At 56.2% G+C, this 14,377-nt stretch overlaps 1 protein-coding gene across 1 annotated transcript in view; it reads right to left on the bottom strand.

Moving 5' to 3' along the window:
- Positions 1–14,318, bottom strand: part of LOC115868722 (cytochrome c oxidase assembly factor 8) — a 17,995-nt gene extending 3,677 nt beyond the window's left edge. The window contains exons 1-3 of the mRNA XM_030885009.2: positions 14,196–14,318; positions 1,803–2,000; positions 537–600 (exon numbers count right to left, since the gene is read on the bottom strand). Coding sequence (XP_030740869.1) covers positions 537–600; positions 1,803–2,000; positions 14,196–14,318 — 385 coding nt within the window. The remainder of the gene's footprint in view (positions 1–536; positions 601–1,802; positions 2,001–14,195) is intronic.
- Positions 14,319–14,377: the final 59 nt, after the last annotated feature.

Here is a 14,377-nt window from a genome sequence, read left to right on the forward strand (position 1 = left end):
GAGACATGGGGAGGTGGAGACACAGGGGAAGTGTGAAGTGTGCTGTCACAGTGGATGAAAGGCAATCAAGCCAGAAATCAAAACGTGTACAAATTTTTGGAAGAAAAGCCAATTCACTGGGGAAACTGTCCTCTAAATCTGGGGACACGATGACCATGGTGCCCACTCTCAAGCTCACCCACACTCAGGAGCTATGAAGCCACCACCAGGGCCCAGTCACTGCCCAGGAAGCCGGCAGGTGGTATGGAATCTGGCACTGGATGATCACCTGCCAGCCAAACCGGGGGCAGGTAGCAAGGGGCGCCAGCACACACCCCGTCACTGTGGAGTAACTCTTGCCCAGTGCTCCTTGGGGACCAGCTCCTCCCCATTCAGAAAAAGGTAAATATAGAAACCAGCCCCCCAGCCTGGGCAGAGACAGCGCGGGACCTGTGGAGGGGGAGCCCAAGCTGGAAGTGCATGCTCCAGCCCTCTCCTTCCCGGCCCCTCCTCCTTTCTCATCTTCTCCGGGAGCCTGCAGACACCAAGACACTGACCTGACTCAGTCCTCAGTGCCAGGCCTTTCGCCTTCAGCCTCGAGTGGATGAACTCTTCTTTCTCCTGAAAGAACCAGAGGTGCCGTCACCGCCTGTCCTCCCCTCTGCTCCCAGCGCATGTCCGTCGAGGAAGGGCCATGGCAGAGCCCAGCGTTAACCATGTGACCTGGGTTAAACGCCTCATGCTTAAAGGAGGATCTGAAAATGAGAGGTTCACCGAATTTGGCCCACACCCCTGGGGATGTAGTCGCACGTGCACATTCAGGAAATGCACATCATTACGGGGGTGCTGGTGGCTGCATGGCGACGGATTGCTGCTGGGTTTTCCTGCGGGCTGAAATACTTATACTTCTTTCTCATGTAGCTTATTTGGGTAATGAATATGCAGCTAAGAATTCTGACTTCTCAGGAAGAACAACAGGTCCCTGGGATTGGGCACGGCGTCAGACAAGCTCTCTGCCACACCCTGTCTGCGCCTCTGAAGGTGCCTCAAAAAGTCCGATCAAAGTAGCGGCTTCTCTGCAAGGCAGCCGATCAGCTCCGGTATGGCACCTACCTGCAGGACTCGAAAGGGTCGTCCTGCAGGTTTTCTCTAAGGACACAGGCGGCCCACAGGGCTACTCAGCAGAAGTGTCAGGGAAACTGAAAACAGTGGGGGTGAGAAAAAGGCCAGGTAAGCTGCGCCGAGAAAGTTTCTTCTTCCCTTGGGGCTCTGCGGCTGCTCACTGTCAGCAAGGGCTGTCCCTCCAGACCTACCCACCCCACTGCCCTCACCTTGCCCTTCAGACTTCTTCTGTCCCCCAAACGCAACCAACATCGAAAAGGAGCATGACTTGAGTCCCTGGGGGACGCAAACACAGCCATTGGACACGGTTGAAATCGTGGGAGGGCTTGAAAGGGAAGCAGGGAAGCGCCACCTTCAGACGTGTGCAGACCCACATGGAGGGCACGTCGACAAATGGCCGCTGCCCACTGTTATCTGTGTTTAATTACGTTCTTAAAGACTTGTAGCAACACTTTCTGACCGACCTGTAAACACACAAACCGGTCCACAGAGGCAAAGCAAATCCAAAGGATTCAGCACTAGCACCCACAAGTGGTAAACTGCATGATCTCACACTCTAACCCTAAACCCGGCCTGTTGTCAAGGCAGGGCAGACTGCCTCACTTTTCTCTCAAGAAGCAGCTGGTGGGTTCGAACCACTGACTTTTTGGTTAGCTGCTGAATGCTTAACCACAGCGCACCAGGGCTCCTTTTAAACGTACCTTCATAAAAGTTGAATTCTGATTTGCCCAGAACTCCTGGTTCCATTCCTGTGTTTCTTGTCTTAGCTCCCGCAGCCTCTGTTCCAAGGGTGACTCATCTTCGGGGACGTAGAACTGAACAGGTCGGAGGTTGGACTGTCTGTCTGGGGGTCCGATCCAGTCATGGCAAGACTGTCTTGGTGGGCAGAATCTTGAGGCCTTGAACAAAACACATAGGAATGACCCGTTCCAATGAGACCCACTCTTATTAAACAAAGGATACAATCAACAATCTGGTTTTATCAGTTTCCTGTTCCTTCCTCTTTTTAAGACTGTGTGCCCAAGGAATTTCCTAGAAGTAGCAGTATTCTTGACACTACATTTTCAACAAACAATGCCTTAAGAATTCAATATTTTGACGGTCAAATAACCTCACCACATATAAAAATGTGTTAAACTGACAGCTGTATCCAGGGCCACACAGAACTCACAGCAATACCCATGACTGCAGGGTTTATTGGGGAAGTTACAGGCGATCACAGATCAGGACCAGAAAACAGTGAGATAAGGGCTCTGGTCCAGAGCAGCGCCTCTCCTCGGCCAGCAGCGCCATCTCCCTCTGGTCCTCGGCATCTGCCTTGTTCTGTGCAGCGGGAAGCCTGCCTGCAACTCTGCTTCAGTCTCCGGGTCTCTGGCTGGAGTGCTGTGGCAGCCCTGCTGGGGGCCTCTGGCTCTTGGCCTGGCCTCTGCTGGCCCCCCACCCCCCCCACCCCCACACACCCCCCGAGGCAAGGATCTCCAAAGAAGCGTGCTCCACCGCTGGCTCTCCTTCCTTGACGGGCCAGAGAGTTCTCTTCTTGCTTCTGAGACGGTTCTTACAGCCAGAGGACTGCCCAAATCACCAGCCCTCAAGTCAGAACCCGCCCCTTACTTGCATGGTCCCGCCAGTCACGTGGCGGTGTTCCGGGGCCGAGGCTAGAGGGGCCAGAAGCTAAGCAAGTACTTCACTTCATCGTGACCCCCATGTCCCCCAACCAGAGTCAGCGGTCCCTCCCACCCTCAGTGAAACCAAGCCACGTGCCGCACTGGCCATGCCTGCCGCCCAGGCCTGCTTCCAAGTACAGGTGTGACTGAGGACTAGGGTGCGCCTGGCCCAGGCCATGGTATTGCCAATCACCTCACACGAGGTAGAAGTTGGACCCTGAATAAGGAGACTGGAGAAGCAGCCATGGACTTGATTCTTGGAGTCGGTGGCGAACAGAGAGGACCGTGCACCGCCAAGAACAAGCAACTGGTCCTGGAGGAAGGACAGCAGAATGCGCCCTAGCAGTGAGGACAAGGCGGTTCCAGCTCTGGCTCTGGGTATCTCAGTCCAGGGGGGCATCGTGCCGGGTAGAGCACAGGGCAGCGAGGAGAGCAAGGCCTGCACGAGCTGGCTGACGCCGTGGCTGCAACAGCGCTCAGCCGTAACGACGACGGTCTTGTTCTGCTAGACAGCCACCCACTGAGAGCAGCCGGGAAGGGCAGCATCACAGGAAGGTGTCCATCCACAACCACAGGGCCAAGCTTGAAAGCACTGCACCCAAAGGCCACTACCCTGGCATACCAGAAAGAGCCATCAGCCGGGGGCTGCCTGAGGAGGGGCGTTTGGGCCCACCTACAACAACACAAAGTTTCCCTGGCGCCTAGAAGCCCCCTCCCTGTGATCAGCGGCCCCAGGGAGGGCGTGGGGCTGACTGGACTGCTTGCCGATCAGCCACCCTGAAAGTCAGGCAGCAGCTGGTGTCTGACAGGAGCCCACCCGTGGACACCCACTTCGTGTTCAGTCTCGTCAGGGAGTCATGAGGACCTTCAGCAAAAGGGGGCAGAGGGGGCTAGATGCTCAACAGAAAGGTTCACGTGCTCAGTTCCAGCGCACCCACACCTCCTCCCTGTCCCCGCGTGGGTCTGGATGTCACACAGGCCCTGGAGGGAGGCAGAGAGCCCGTGTGGCTGGGGAGGAAGGCAAGTCCCTGTGGACAGAGGAGCACGGCTTGAACACAGGCCTGCAGGGCGGTCACAGTGCCACGAACGACGCGAATCCGGAGATCCTCAAATTGTGTCGGGTGGCCTGTTGGGAGCGTGGCCAGCTCGTGGCCGGGAGGTCCAGAGCACTACAGTCACTCCCTGGGGAGCCCTCCCTCCCTCCTGAGCTCCGTGAGACAGTGCATGTGCTGCTGGCTCACAGCGACCCTGGAGGCTGGAAGTCGCCCCACAGACTCCGTGACACTGCCACGCCCCATCTTCGCCCACAGAGATCAGTGGGGTCCAGTGGGGTACTTTAGCCTCTGTGCCACTAGGGCTCTGGCCACTGGCACTCGTGGTATGTGACTGAACGCCACCATGCTCATCACTGAGAACCTTTCCAGGCTAGAGAGACGTGTGCCTGACGGAAACGCCGAAAAATACATTTCACTCCCTCAGACTTCCAAAATGTTTCTAGAAAATTAAACATACACGTTCTCTAATATTAGACTCAAGCATCCTTGAACTAGTATCAGCCTTATGGACTTGATCTGGCTGGGCTGAGATGTTTGCTTTATGTATAATTACTTCTTGATATAAAGTTCTTTATCACACATTAAAACTTAAAGAGAAATCTTGACAAATGTGGACAGAACCTGAAAAGAGTGAGCAGAACTGCGGGATATGAGCTGACGGATACTGTCATCAGAGTGGGGCCCACTGTCCGTGAGTCCACTCTGACTCATGCAACCCTGGAGAGAACTGGCCCCGCCCACCCGGGGTCCAGGCTGGCTCCTGACGTAATCCCCCCGCCTCCCGAGAGGAGGGTGGTTCAAGCCTCTCCCTGTGCCTCCGCATCCTTGCCATTGAGTGGAACTCAGGGCTCACCAAGACTCTGCAGTAGTCCTGGGCGTGTGTGTGTGTGTGTGTGTGTGTGTGTGTGTGTGTGTGTGAACTAGCTTCCCCCACCTCCCCCCAACGGCCTCAGCACCGGTGAAAGGCCAGCCCCAGGCACTCAGCTTGCTTGCACCTGTTTAGCATCCAAGTTCACGACCAACTTGACTGAGCTAAAACTGGGCAGCACACCTCTACTACCCATGTGTCAGTCTAGGAGTGCTGGTGGTGCTGTTATGCACCGGGCTGCTAGCCTCAAGGTCACCAATTCAAAACCCCTAGCTGCTCTGTGGGCGCCAAGATGAGGCTGTTGGCTCCCATCAAGATGCAGAGTCTCGGAAATGCCCAGGGCAGATCTAGGCTGTCCTGTCGGGTCCCAGGGGTTGCAAATGATCCAATGGCAGTGAAGGTGATTTGGTTTGGTTTTCCAATCTCTCAGTTTGTCGTGGCTGGCCTGGAGGCAGGCCACCAGTACTTTAAATGCCAGCAGGATCACCCCTGGTGGACAGATTTCAGTCGAGCTTTCAGACTGAAACAGAACAGGAAGCCAAGCCGGAGAGCCAACTTCTGAAAATCAGCCCATGAAATTCTACGGCTGCTCACAGGACCACGCTGCCAGCGCAGCCCTGGAAATGGAAGACAAGCCCCTGGGTTGGACTTGAGCGCACTGGCCATCGTGAGGGTGGGCATCACCCAGCAGCGCACCTTGCCAGTGTCCATGGGCTCATTGGTGGTGAACACAGGCACCCTGGGAGGTGGCAGTAACGAGCAACTACAAGCCTAAGCCGTGTCGGTGGTTCAAACCCACCAGTAGGCCCTGGGGGAAAGCGGAGTCAGTCTGTCTGCTCCTGTACAGACTGACGGCCCGGGACACCCTCAGGGGCAGCTCTCCCATCCTGCAGGGTGGCCGTGAGCAGGCAACATGGCGGGCTCGGCAGGCCGTGCTTCAGACCAGCATCAGTCGCCATATGTCACAGGAGGGAAACTGGGTCAGAGGCACCACCCGGGTGGAGTTCCACGTGTGGAGCCAGCAGCGCCATCTCCCTCCTCGTGTGACAATGGAGGAGCCCTGGGGCATCACTGTGGATCAAAAGGTCAGTAGTTTGAACTCCCAGCTGCTCCTGGGAGGGAGGAAGACATGGCGGCTGGCTTCCATAGCAGTAACAGCCTTAGAGTCACGGTGGGGCCTCTGTGTGGGGCAGCAGGCAGGCTGGGCCGGGTTTGAGCCGCACGAGTGAGGCGGCCTGTCGGTGGGGCCTTTGTCATCTCACCCACCTGCCAAGGGCTGGAGAGCCTCATCCCCCACACCTGCCACTTCTGCCCGCCGCCAGAAGCCCTTCCTGCGCCTGACTCCCTCCCAGCCTGCGGACCTGGGGGTGTCTACTCTTGGGAGAGAGGAGGCAATTCCAAGAAGGAGCTTGCGGTGGGGGGAGTTGGTGGAGGGGAGCTGCCTGCAGCCTGCCCTCTACCATTTGAACCCTACACTGCGGGCAGCTGCAGGAGTTGTGACTGTCATCAGCTGGTCACTGTGGGCGGGCCACCCTGCCACCCAGCCACCCAGCCCCTCAGTTTCCACTAAATCTTGAGTCTCCCCTAAAAACAATCCTGCTCCAGGGAAGGCAAGAGCCTGCTGTGAAGGAAAAGAAGAGCCTTTGTCGGGAAGTTGTTACCATGGTTACCACACCCCCAGGCGGGCACACGGCAGGGAAGCAGGCCATGCCACGGAGAGCAGGCCCACTCACCCGCAGGCTGGCTCTTCACATTGAATTTGGCAGCCCCCTCACCAGGAAGGTGACATGGGGGAGGGGGCACTGCATACCCTGTCCCTGTGCCCAGAATCTCACAGAGACCCTGTGTGGGTACTGCCAGCCACCCACAGGCACACGTCTCCCTGGTCCAGTGCTGCGGCCGCTGCCTCAGGCTCCAGAGGGTAGACAGAGGCTGCTCCTTGGGTTAGCAGGCAGAGGGAGTCAAGGGTGGGGGTGAGAGCCCTGGGTGCCAGCCTCTGGCCACGGGACCCTGCAGCCTTTTAAACAGATCGGGGCACACTGGGTGAGGTGGCAGCTCCCCTTCCTGTCCCGCTGGGACACTGGGCCCTGGTCTCTGCCAGTGGGCCTGCAGCTCCCTGACTCAGCCCCACAGCCAGCACCCTGCAGTCCCCTCGTGGTCAGCGGCCACTTCAGGCTGGCGTGGAGGCTTTTCTTCTCGGTCACATTGCTGTGCCCTGCGCCCAGGGCACCCACCCACTGCCCACTACGTAGCGAGCGGGAGCCAGTGGGGAGAGGGGGGTGTTGGGAGAGGCTAGGTGCAAATGCCCATGCTTGGGCTGGGACTTGCCAGAGCCTTTTGGGACCTGGGTCCTGGGTTACAAACCAGGCCCAGGACACCTGCCTCTCCAGTCTGGATTTTCACTCCTCATTGGCCCTCCCCTTCAGCCCATAGACCCACAGCCATCATGTGGACACCAACTCATAGTAAGCCTAACGAGACAGAGTGGAACACCCCTCAGGGATTCCAGACTAGCTCTCTACAGGAGCGGCGGCAAATCTGTACCTGCGCATGCCTAACCCACTGCACCACCAGGACGGGTCTCTGCCGTCGGTGACCCCTGATCTGCTTGTCACAGGAGTGGGAGCGCACAGCACTGCTCTGTGTCTGGTGTGCTCCCCAGCTCATCAGCGTCTTCACACAGAGCAGGTCTCCCTTTTCTCCCTGGCTGGACAGTAGTCCCTGAGCGGACATACCACCTTCTGCTGACCCAGAGGGGCATTGCGGCTCACTGCACGTGGAGGCTAGTGTAAAGATGCTATGGTGGGCCCAGGTGACCATGTGTCTGAGTCCCTGTCCAAATTCCTCCGGGTCTGGGCCGAGAAGTAGATTGCTGGGTCAGGCGGAATTCTGTGATGGGTGCGAGCAGCTGCGTTCCCACCAGCAGTGAGTAAGGGCCCACCTCAATCCTCCACATGCTCGGCCGCCCCGCACTGGTCCCTCAGCAGCGGGGCTCACTTCGGTTCTGATTTGCACTCCCGATGGCGATCCAAGTTGAGCACCTTGTCCCAGACTTGTGGGCCATTTGCCGGCCTGCTGAGTCCTGTGCCTGTTTTTAAACAGGCTACTGGTCTTTGAGCCGTGAGTGGTAGGAGTGCTTTAGAATGCTGGACAGTGAGCCCTCAGCTGAGGGCTGGTCCCAGAGTGCCCATTCAGTACAGAGCACTTTCTTGATAACGCTCCTTAAAGCACAATCACTTTTCATTTGGTGATCCACTGATTCTTAAAGTTTTGTTTATTGGGGAGGGGGATGTGCACATCTGAACTGCCATCAACCCGACGCCCACACTGACAATTCAATGCCCCGAGCACATCCTCATGTGGGCCCCCATCACGGAGAATGCTTTCCAGAACATTCTTCCACCACTGACAGACACTGGATGCTCCCCAGACAAGAATGCCCTATTCCTCCCTCCCACCCTCGAAACAAGCAATGTGTGGTTTCTATTTATGTGAGTGACATCGCACAGCATCTGTCCTGCAGCAGCTGACTTGTCAGTGAGACACATTATTTTTTAGGTATGAAAATGGCATTGTATTTTTTTTTTAAAGCCTGCCTGTAGTAAAGCTACAGTGTTTTTCAGAAAAGCACAGTCATCTTGCTAGAATCACCATGAAATGCACGGCTCTCACCACTCTGAGGCTTGAGCCCCTGAGCAAAATGATGCAGAGTAAGACGTATTGACACTCAGGCCCACAGACCTCTAAAGCTCTCTCACCCAGACGAAAGGAGCCACACCTCCTGAGCAGTTCGCAGAGGCACGCACGGCAGCTCATTCCACGACTAAATATAACGCTGACAGCTGACACCGAGACACCCGGCTAGTCTCACCTACAAACAGAGATCCAACTGGCAAGCCAGGCTCAGCATCAGGACCAAGTTCATGGCCAGTGTAACCTTAGAACACCAATCAACCCTGATGAAAGAACACACCACTAATAAAGTAGTCCCCCCACTGCACCCCCGGGGTGAAAACCACCAGCCTGAATGTAGCCGAGGCTCGAGAGGGCAGTGGTTGGTTACAGAAACCAGCGTGAGAGGGGCAAAGCACACGGCACAGGCGAGGCTGTGGGCACTCCCAGAGGAGACATATCTCGGGTGCTGACACAGAAGTCATTTAAAGCGGGGAGCGGGGAGATGGAAGCAGATTGAGTCCTAAAAGCACACAAATCATTCACCATGGATGAACCTTATTAGGGTCCTCACATAAATTACAATTGGCACGTCTAAGGCAGTAGAGACGATGTGAGGTGAGGAAGGGTCTCCACAATGTACGGCCACCTTGGTGCCACGGGAGCCCCAGTGCTGCTCACCCAGAAGCCACTGGTCACCCTAAGGGAGGGAGGGGAGGTGGCGGCGGGCTTCTGCCTCCTCAATGTAACCTGGCCACACCTAGAAGGTTTTAAACCCATTCCCTTTGGCCTGGGATGCCCAGTTTGGAAATCTATCTATGGGAAAACAAAGCTACAGTGTGTGAAACCATTTTTAAAATTACCTCTCTGTGTTGAGGGCTAGCATTTGTGTTCTTTTTTAGCCAAAAATGACTAGAAGATGATTTTTGTACCTCCCGATCCATATCGTGTACAGCCCTTTCCTTCCGTTCATGACTGGCAGCCGCCACACGATGTGCCGAAGCCACTGAATCTGTCCTCACCTGGGAATGGAGGTGCTAAAAGTCACCACTTCTGAGGAGCATGAGGCCTAAATACAATTACAGATAGCTCTCAGGCCAGCGGTACAACCCCGAGTGTGAACTTTGAACTTACTGCAAGTGCTCATAAAATGCAGGACTACAAGCCAGCCGGGGAAACAGCTGGTGGGTTCCCACACTGACCTGCGGTCAGCTGCCCAATGCCTGAGCTGCTGTGCGGCCAGGTCCCACTGGAGGTTTACAGTGTGCTTAGAATGTGGTCACACTGCAGCACCAAGCCCCTGCCCTCTGGTCAATCCTGACTCTGTGACCGCCACCCCCAGGGCAGTTCTACTTGCTCCAGGGTGCTGCCAAGCTGCCAACTTCAAGGTGCTGGTTCAGGCCCAGCCGCCGTCACTCCTGGGAGAAGAGAGAGCTATCTGCTCTCATAAAGATGTGCAGCCCTAGAAAGGGGTTGTAACGGAACTGTAGAATGGTGCAAGTGTTAACTCCCAATTAAAAACATCCTCAGAACCCCCACAGAGCTTTCTGTGGGGCTGCAGCATCGCTGTGTGCTTTAGCAGTCAGGATGGCAGTGGGTTTCGCTGTTTACCTGCTACGTAATCTGATGCGGTTCTTAGCCGCATGGTCCAGGCGGCCCGACTCACACCGAGTCATCCCTGCTGGTGGCGGTTCAGCCTGCCAGATCCGTACGGTTTTCACAAATGGGTTGCCAGGTCAGGTCTTTCTGCTTAGCTCACCTTAGTCCAGAGGCTCAGCTGAAACTGCGTCTCCCTCTTGCAACAGGCCAGCCTCCAGGACCAGCAGGGCGGGGGTGGTGGGGGGAGCCGTGCACATAGTGCACGGGTTGGGGAGGAAGCCTGGCACTCTTGGGTAGAAGGTGAGCACGTACCAGGTACCACCAGGGCCTCCTTTTCTGAGCTAATGGTTGAGAATGGAACGGCCCCCAGACCAAGGCCGGTGCACAGACTTAAGGAAAACCCTGGCCCCCAGGACAAGCCTGCTGTACTCCTTCCTAATATACCATGCATACTCAAGTATAAGCCACCCCCAATACCAGACGAGGCACCTAATTTTACAAAAGCGCATAAAAAATGTGCTGAAAAACTCGAGTTTGTATGGTATTCAGAGGCACACCAGCAAGCTGAGCCAGGCACCCATCACACTGCCACACCTACTAAAATATGAAGGTGCAGGTGGCCCGTGAGTCAGAACTTGCCGGGTTCTAGCACCTGCCTTGTGCAGTTTTTAAACACAGGCTGGGTCCTGGGTGCACCAGGAGGTGACAGTTTCGGCCTTCAGGCCATTTCTATTTCCTGTATCGCCCACCTTTGCTGAGAGCAGGAGCCTCTCTGGGTAATTAGCGAGGAGGAGGCTGCTGTCTTGAAGGCTTTGCAGGTAAGCAGCAGGCAGCCCCGAAGGGGCAGGTTGCCATCGCCAGTTTCCTTCAGGGTGGCCCACACGGGGCTGCCTACTCCTGGGGGCAGTGCTGAACTGGGCGGGGGCTGCAAGAGCTGACACCCACACTTCCTCCTGGATTAGGGGCTACAGCACAAATGTCATTGTCAGGGTCGCTGGGCATTTTTTTTTCCCCCCTGAAAAGAAGGTGTGCTTTAATCCTGCCCGAGACCTCTCCCTGAATCCTTGGCCCTGCCTCCTCCTGAGCTGATGGGCCTTGAGCACCCACATTTGTTCCCCTCTCTGATCCCTGGGTGCCAGGCCTCAAAGAAGCATGTGGCAAGGGAGCACACAGCTCCTCCCCAATCCAGTGGCCCTTGGCTCCTGGGTTAAAGCGCTCTGCTTTGGCTGAAGGTTTGGTGTTTCAACACACATACACCCACCCCCGCTCCCCAGTAGCTCTGCAGAAAGACCTGCCCGCTGGAAACAAACCCCATGGGACGGTTCTACGCTGTCACAGGGTATGGCTATGGGATGGACTCCCAGGCTGGCCTGTGCAACGGCCAAAGGTCCTCACCCTGGGGAAGTTCTTGGCAGGACCCTAGTTTTCCCTCACGCCACGTCTCCTGTCAGTGTGTTTCCTGTCACCCAATGGCTCGCTGAGATGCTGGTTCAGGCTCTAGGCTGTGGCCACTCCAACGGGAATTAGGCCGATGGCTAACCAGCTGCCCGGTCGAGCCTTGTCCAAGCTGTGCAGGAGGCAGACCTTGGATGGCAGCATGGATAAACATGGGCCCACAGCCATACGCCCAGCGATAGGCCCAGTCCCAGGCAGGCTCGCTGTGGGACTTTCAATAGATTCTTTTTCATCCTTCTTTCATTGTTGCTGGAACTAAGCTTTCCAGCTGGCCTTACTCGTGTCTTGGTCAAGAAGCACTTGTTCGCTTTATTTCAGCATTGCACCTCTAGCCCATTCCACACACTTAGTCATCGCTTCACCTGACATCTGGCGTCAAGACCCAACGAGAAAAACAAACAAGCCAGTTGCCCTCACGCTGACCGTGACCCTGTGGGACAGAAAATAAAACCCCCACAGCGTCCCCAAACCTGCAAATCTCCACCGAGAGGCTGTGGGTTCTACTGCTGACCTTTTAGTTCACAGCCGGCACTTTAACTGCTGTCACCGGGGGTCCTGATCCAGGCCTAGGCCCCCCATAGACAGCAGACCCACCATAAGCTGTGCAGGTCATCTGCTAAGTCTTTGCGGATCTTTAGCAGTATTCAAGGGTAAGTCAAAATATATTCCTACCGAGGTTCCAGGTCACACACACGAGTTTGTTCTGCATGAAACCAGCTTGCTTCTCTGCCCTCAGTGGGCGGCTGCAGACGAGTCCGCTCAGTCATCTGCTTGTTTCAGTCTTAGTCAAACCCCTGCCAACGAGTCACTCACGGGGACCCTGCAGGACAGGGCAGACCTGCTTCTGTGGGTTTCTGAGACTGAACTCTTTTCAGGAATAGAAAGCCTCATGTGTCTCCCTCAGAGTGGCTCACGGTTTCGAACTGCTGACCTGTGGTTAGCAGTTCAATGTATAACCACTATGCCCCCAGGGCTCTCCTTGGGTCTTATGAAGTCTTTAAAAGGGGGGAGGGGGCCCCATCAAAACAGTGGTTTTCCACGGGGATCTGCCAGGCCGATTACATTCAGGGCCCAGTGCCAAGCAAAGAAGCTTGTGGCACTTTCCCCCCGGAGTAACTTTGACAGATTTTCTTGAAAGACACAAGATAATCAGAGGAGCCTTTTCAGAAGAAGCTTTTTGTTGTTGTTGGAAGAAGTTTTAAGAAAAAAGAAAATTGCATTGGTGAGAAAAAGGCCAGGAAGGTGGCACTGGATAACTGTTTCCCAGCACAATGTACCTGCTCCCTCTTCCAAGGTAAGAAGGTTGTCCTACGCAAATTCTGTGGGCAGTTTGCCCCATCCACCCTTCTTCCCTTCCTCAAGCTCAAAAACACTGACAAGCAACATACTTGGAGTCCTCCATGCACTATAGAGCCTACTAATATGGACCTTCTAGCTATAACTCGTCATGTGACGTATCAGCATCCTGGACTCTACACCTGTGGCTATAATCCCATCTAGGCGGCTGTTGTTAGTTCCAACCCACAGTGACCCTATGCTTAACAGACAGAAACACAGCCCTGTCCTGCACCATTCTCACAATTATTCCTTTGCCGGAGCCCATTGTAGTAGCCACTGTTGAGGGTCTTCCTCTTTGTTGCTGCCCCTCCACTTTGGCTTGTACTACCCTAATGGGCAGCATTAGGACGGCATGAAGACCCGCCATGTGAACCAAGCTGTGCCCTTTGTTTCCCCGGGGCACTGTGAGATTCCGTGACAAACAGGGTGTGACTGAAGATACCGGCTTTCCTTGGATGGGCTAGAAATGCCAGTGTCAGGTGCAGTTCCGCCGCACATGCTGCCTCGCCTCCAATTCCTCACTGGGTAGAAGCAAAGCAGGCTTGCTGAGACTTTGGGACATTCTTGGCTTCTGCCTCTGGACCTTGCGTTTGGCTCGACTCTGCCGGACCTTTGGGTTTTGGACTCAACAGCACCCACCACCAGGTGAGACATTCCCTTGGGCGTCTGGGACTGGTGTGATATTTAAAACAAGAAAACGTTGCTGCACTTTGAAAATGCCCGCACTCATGTCTTGTGCCGACAATCCAGGAGCAGAGGGTGGGTTTTCCGGGAGGGGTTGGAGAGGTGGAAAGAAGTGCACAGACCCTGGACGGAGAGTCTGGAGAACAACAGCTTCACGTCCTGATTTTAATTTGTGAGTTTGTGGCAATCCTTCTTGATTGGCCAGTGGGTGGAGCACCCGAGTTTGCACACACGAAAAAACAACAACGTGAAGTCCTAGGAGAGTTTGCGATCATTTAAGGAGAAATTACCTCAACAACGCACGAACAAATGGGCACCTGCTGCGGGCAACCTAAGCAGGAGCTGTCCGGGGGTGCGGGGGTAGGCGGGGTGTAACAGGGGGCGCGCCACCTGGCTGCCGGGTCACCCCTGACCCCAGCCCTGACCCCTGCTCCGCCGGCGCTGCCGTTCCACCAATCAGACCTCGGGTCGACAGAGACCCTTTCTGACCACGGGCTTCTCGGACGGGGGTCTGCCCACCCACCGCCCCACCTCGGGAGCCACGGGGACCCACCTGCAGGACGCAGTGGGGTCGGCGCGGAGTGGGGTCCACGCGGGTTGCAGGGCCGACGACAGACCGGAGGGGCTGAGGTCGTAGAGAGAGGCGATCCGGGAGAAGGGGCGGCCTCGCGGGGAGCGACCGGGGCGAGGGAAGGGGGGCGATCCTGAGGGGCGTGGCCTGACCACCCTCCTAGCCCATCTCCCGAGCACCCCGCTTACCCTGCTGGGTGCCGCGTCCCTGCGCTCGGCGGCGCACTCCGGGGTGAGCTGGCGGCCGCAGTCGGCAAAGGCGCGGCACAGCGCGGGGACGAGGGGCTTGCTCCTGGGCCCCAGGGCCGCCATGGCCCAGCGCCCGCCGAACTCCCGCGCCGCACGGCAGCGTCGCGATTACGCCAGAAGCA

This window comes from Echinops telfairi, unplaced genomic scaffold (genome assembly GCF_000313985.2).
Source record: "Echinops telfairi isolate 266 unplaced genomic scaffold, ASM31398v2 ScPeMD7_18;HRSCAF=68, whole genome shotgun sequence".
Lineage (NCBI taxonomy): Eukaryota > Metazoa > Chordata > Mammalia > Afrosoricida > Tenrecidae > Echinops > Echinops telfairi.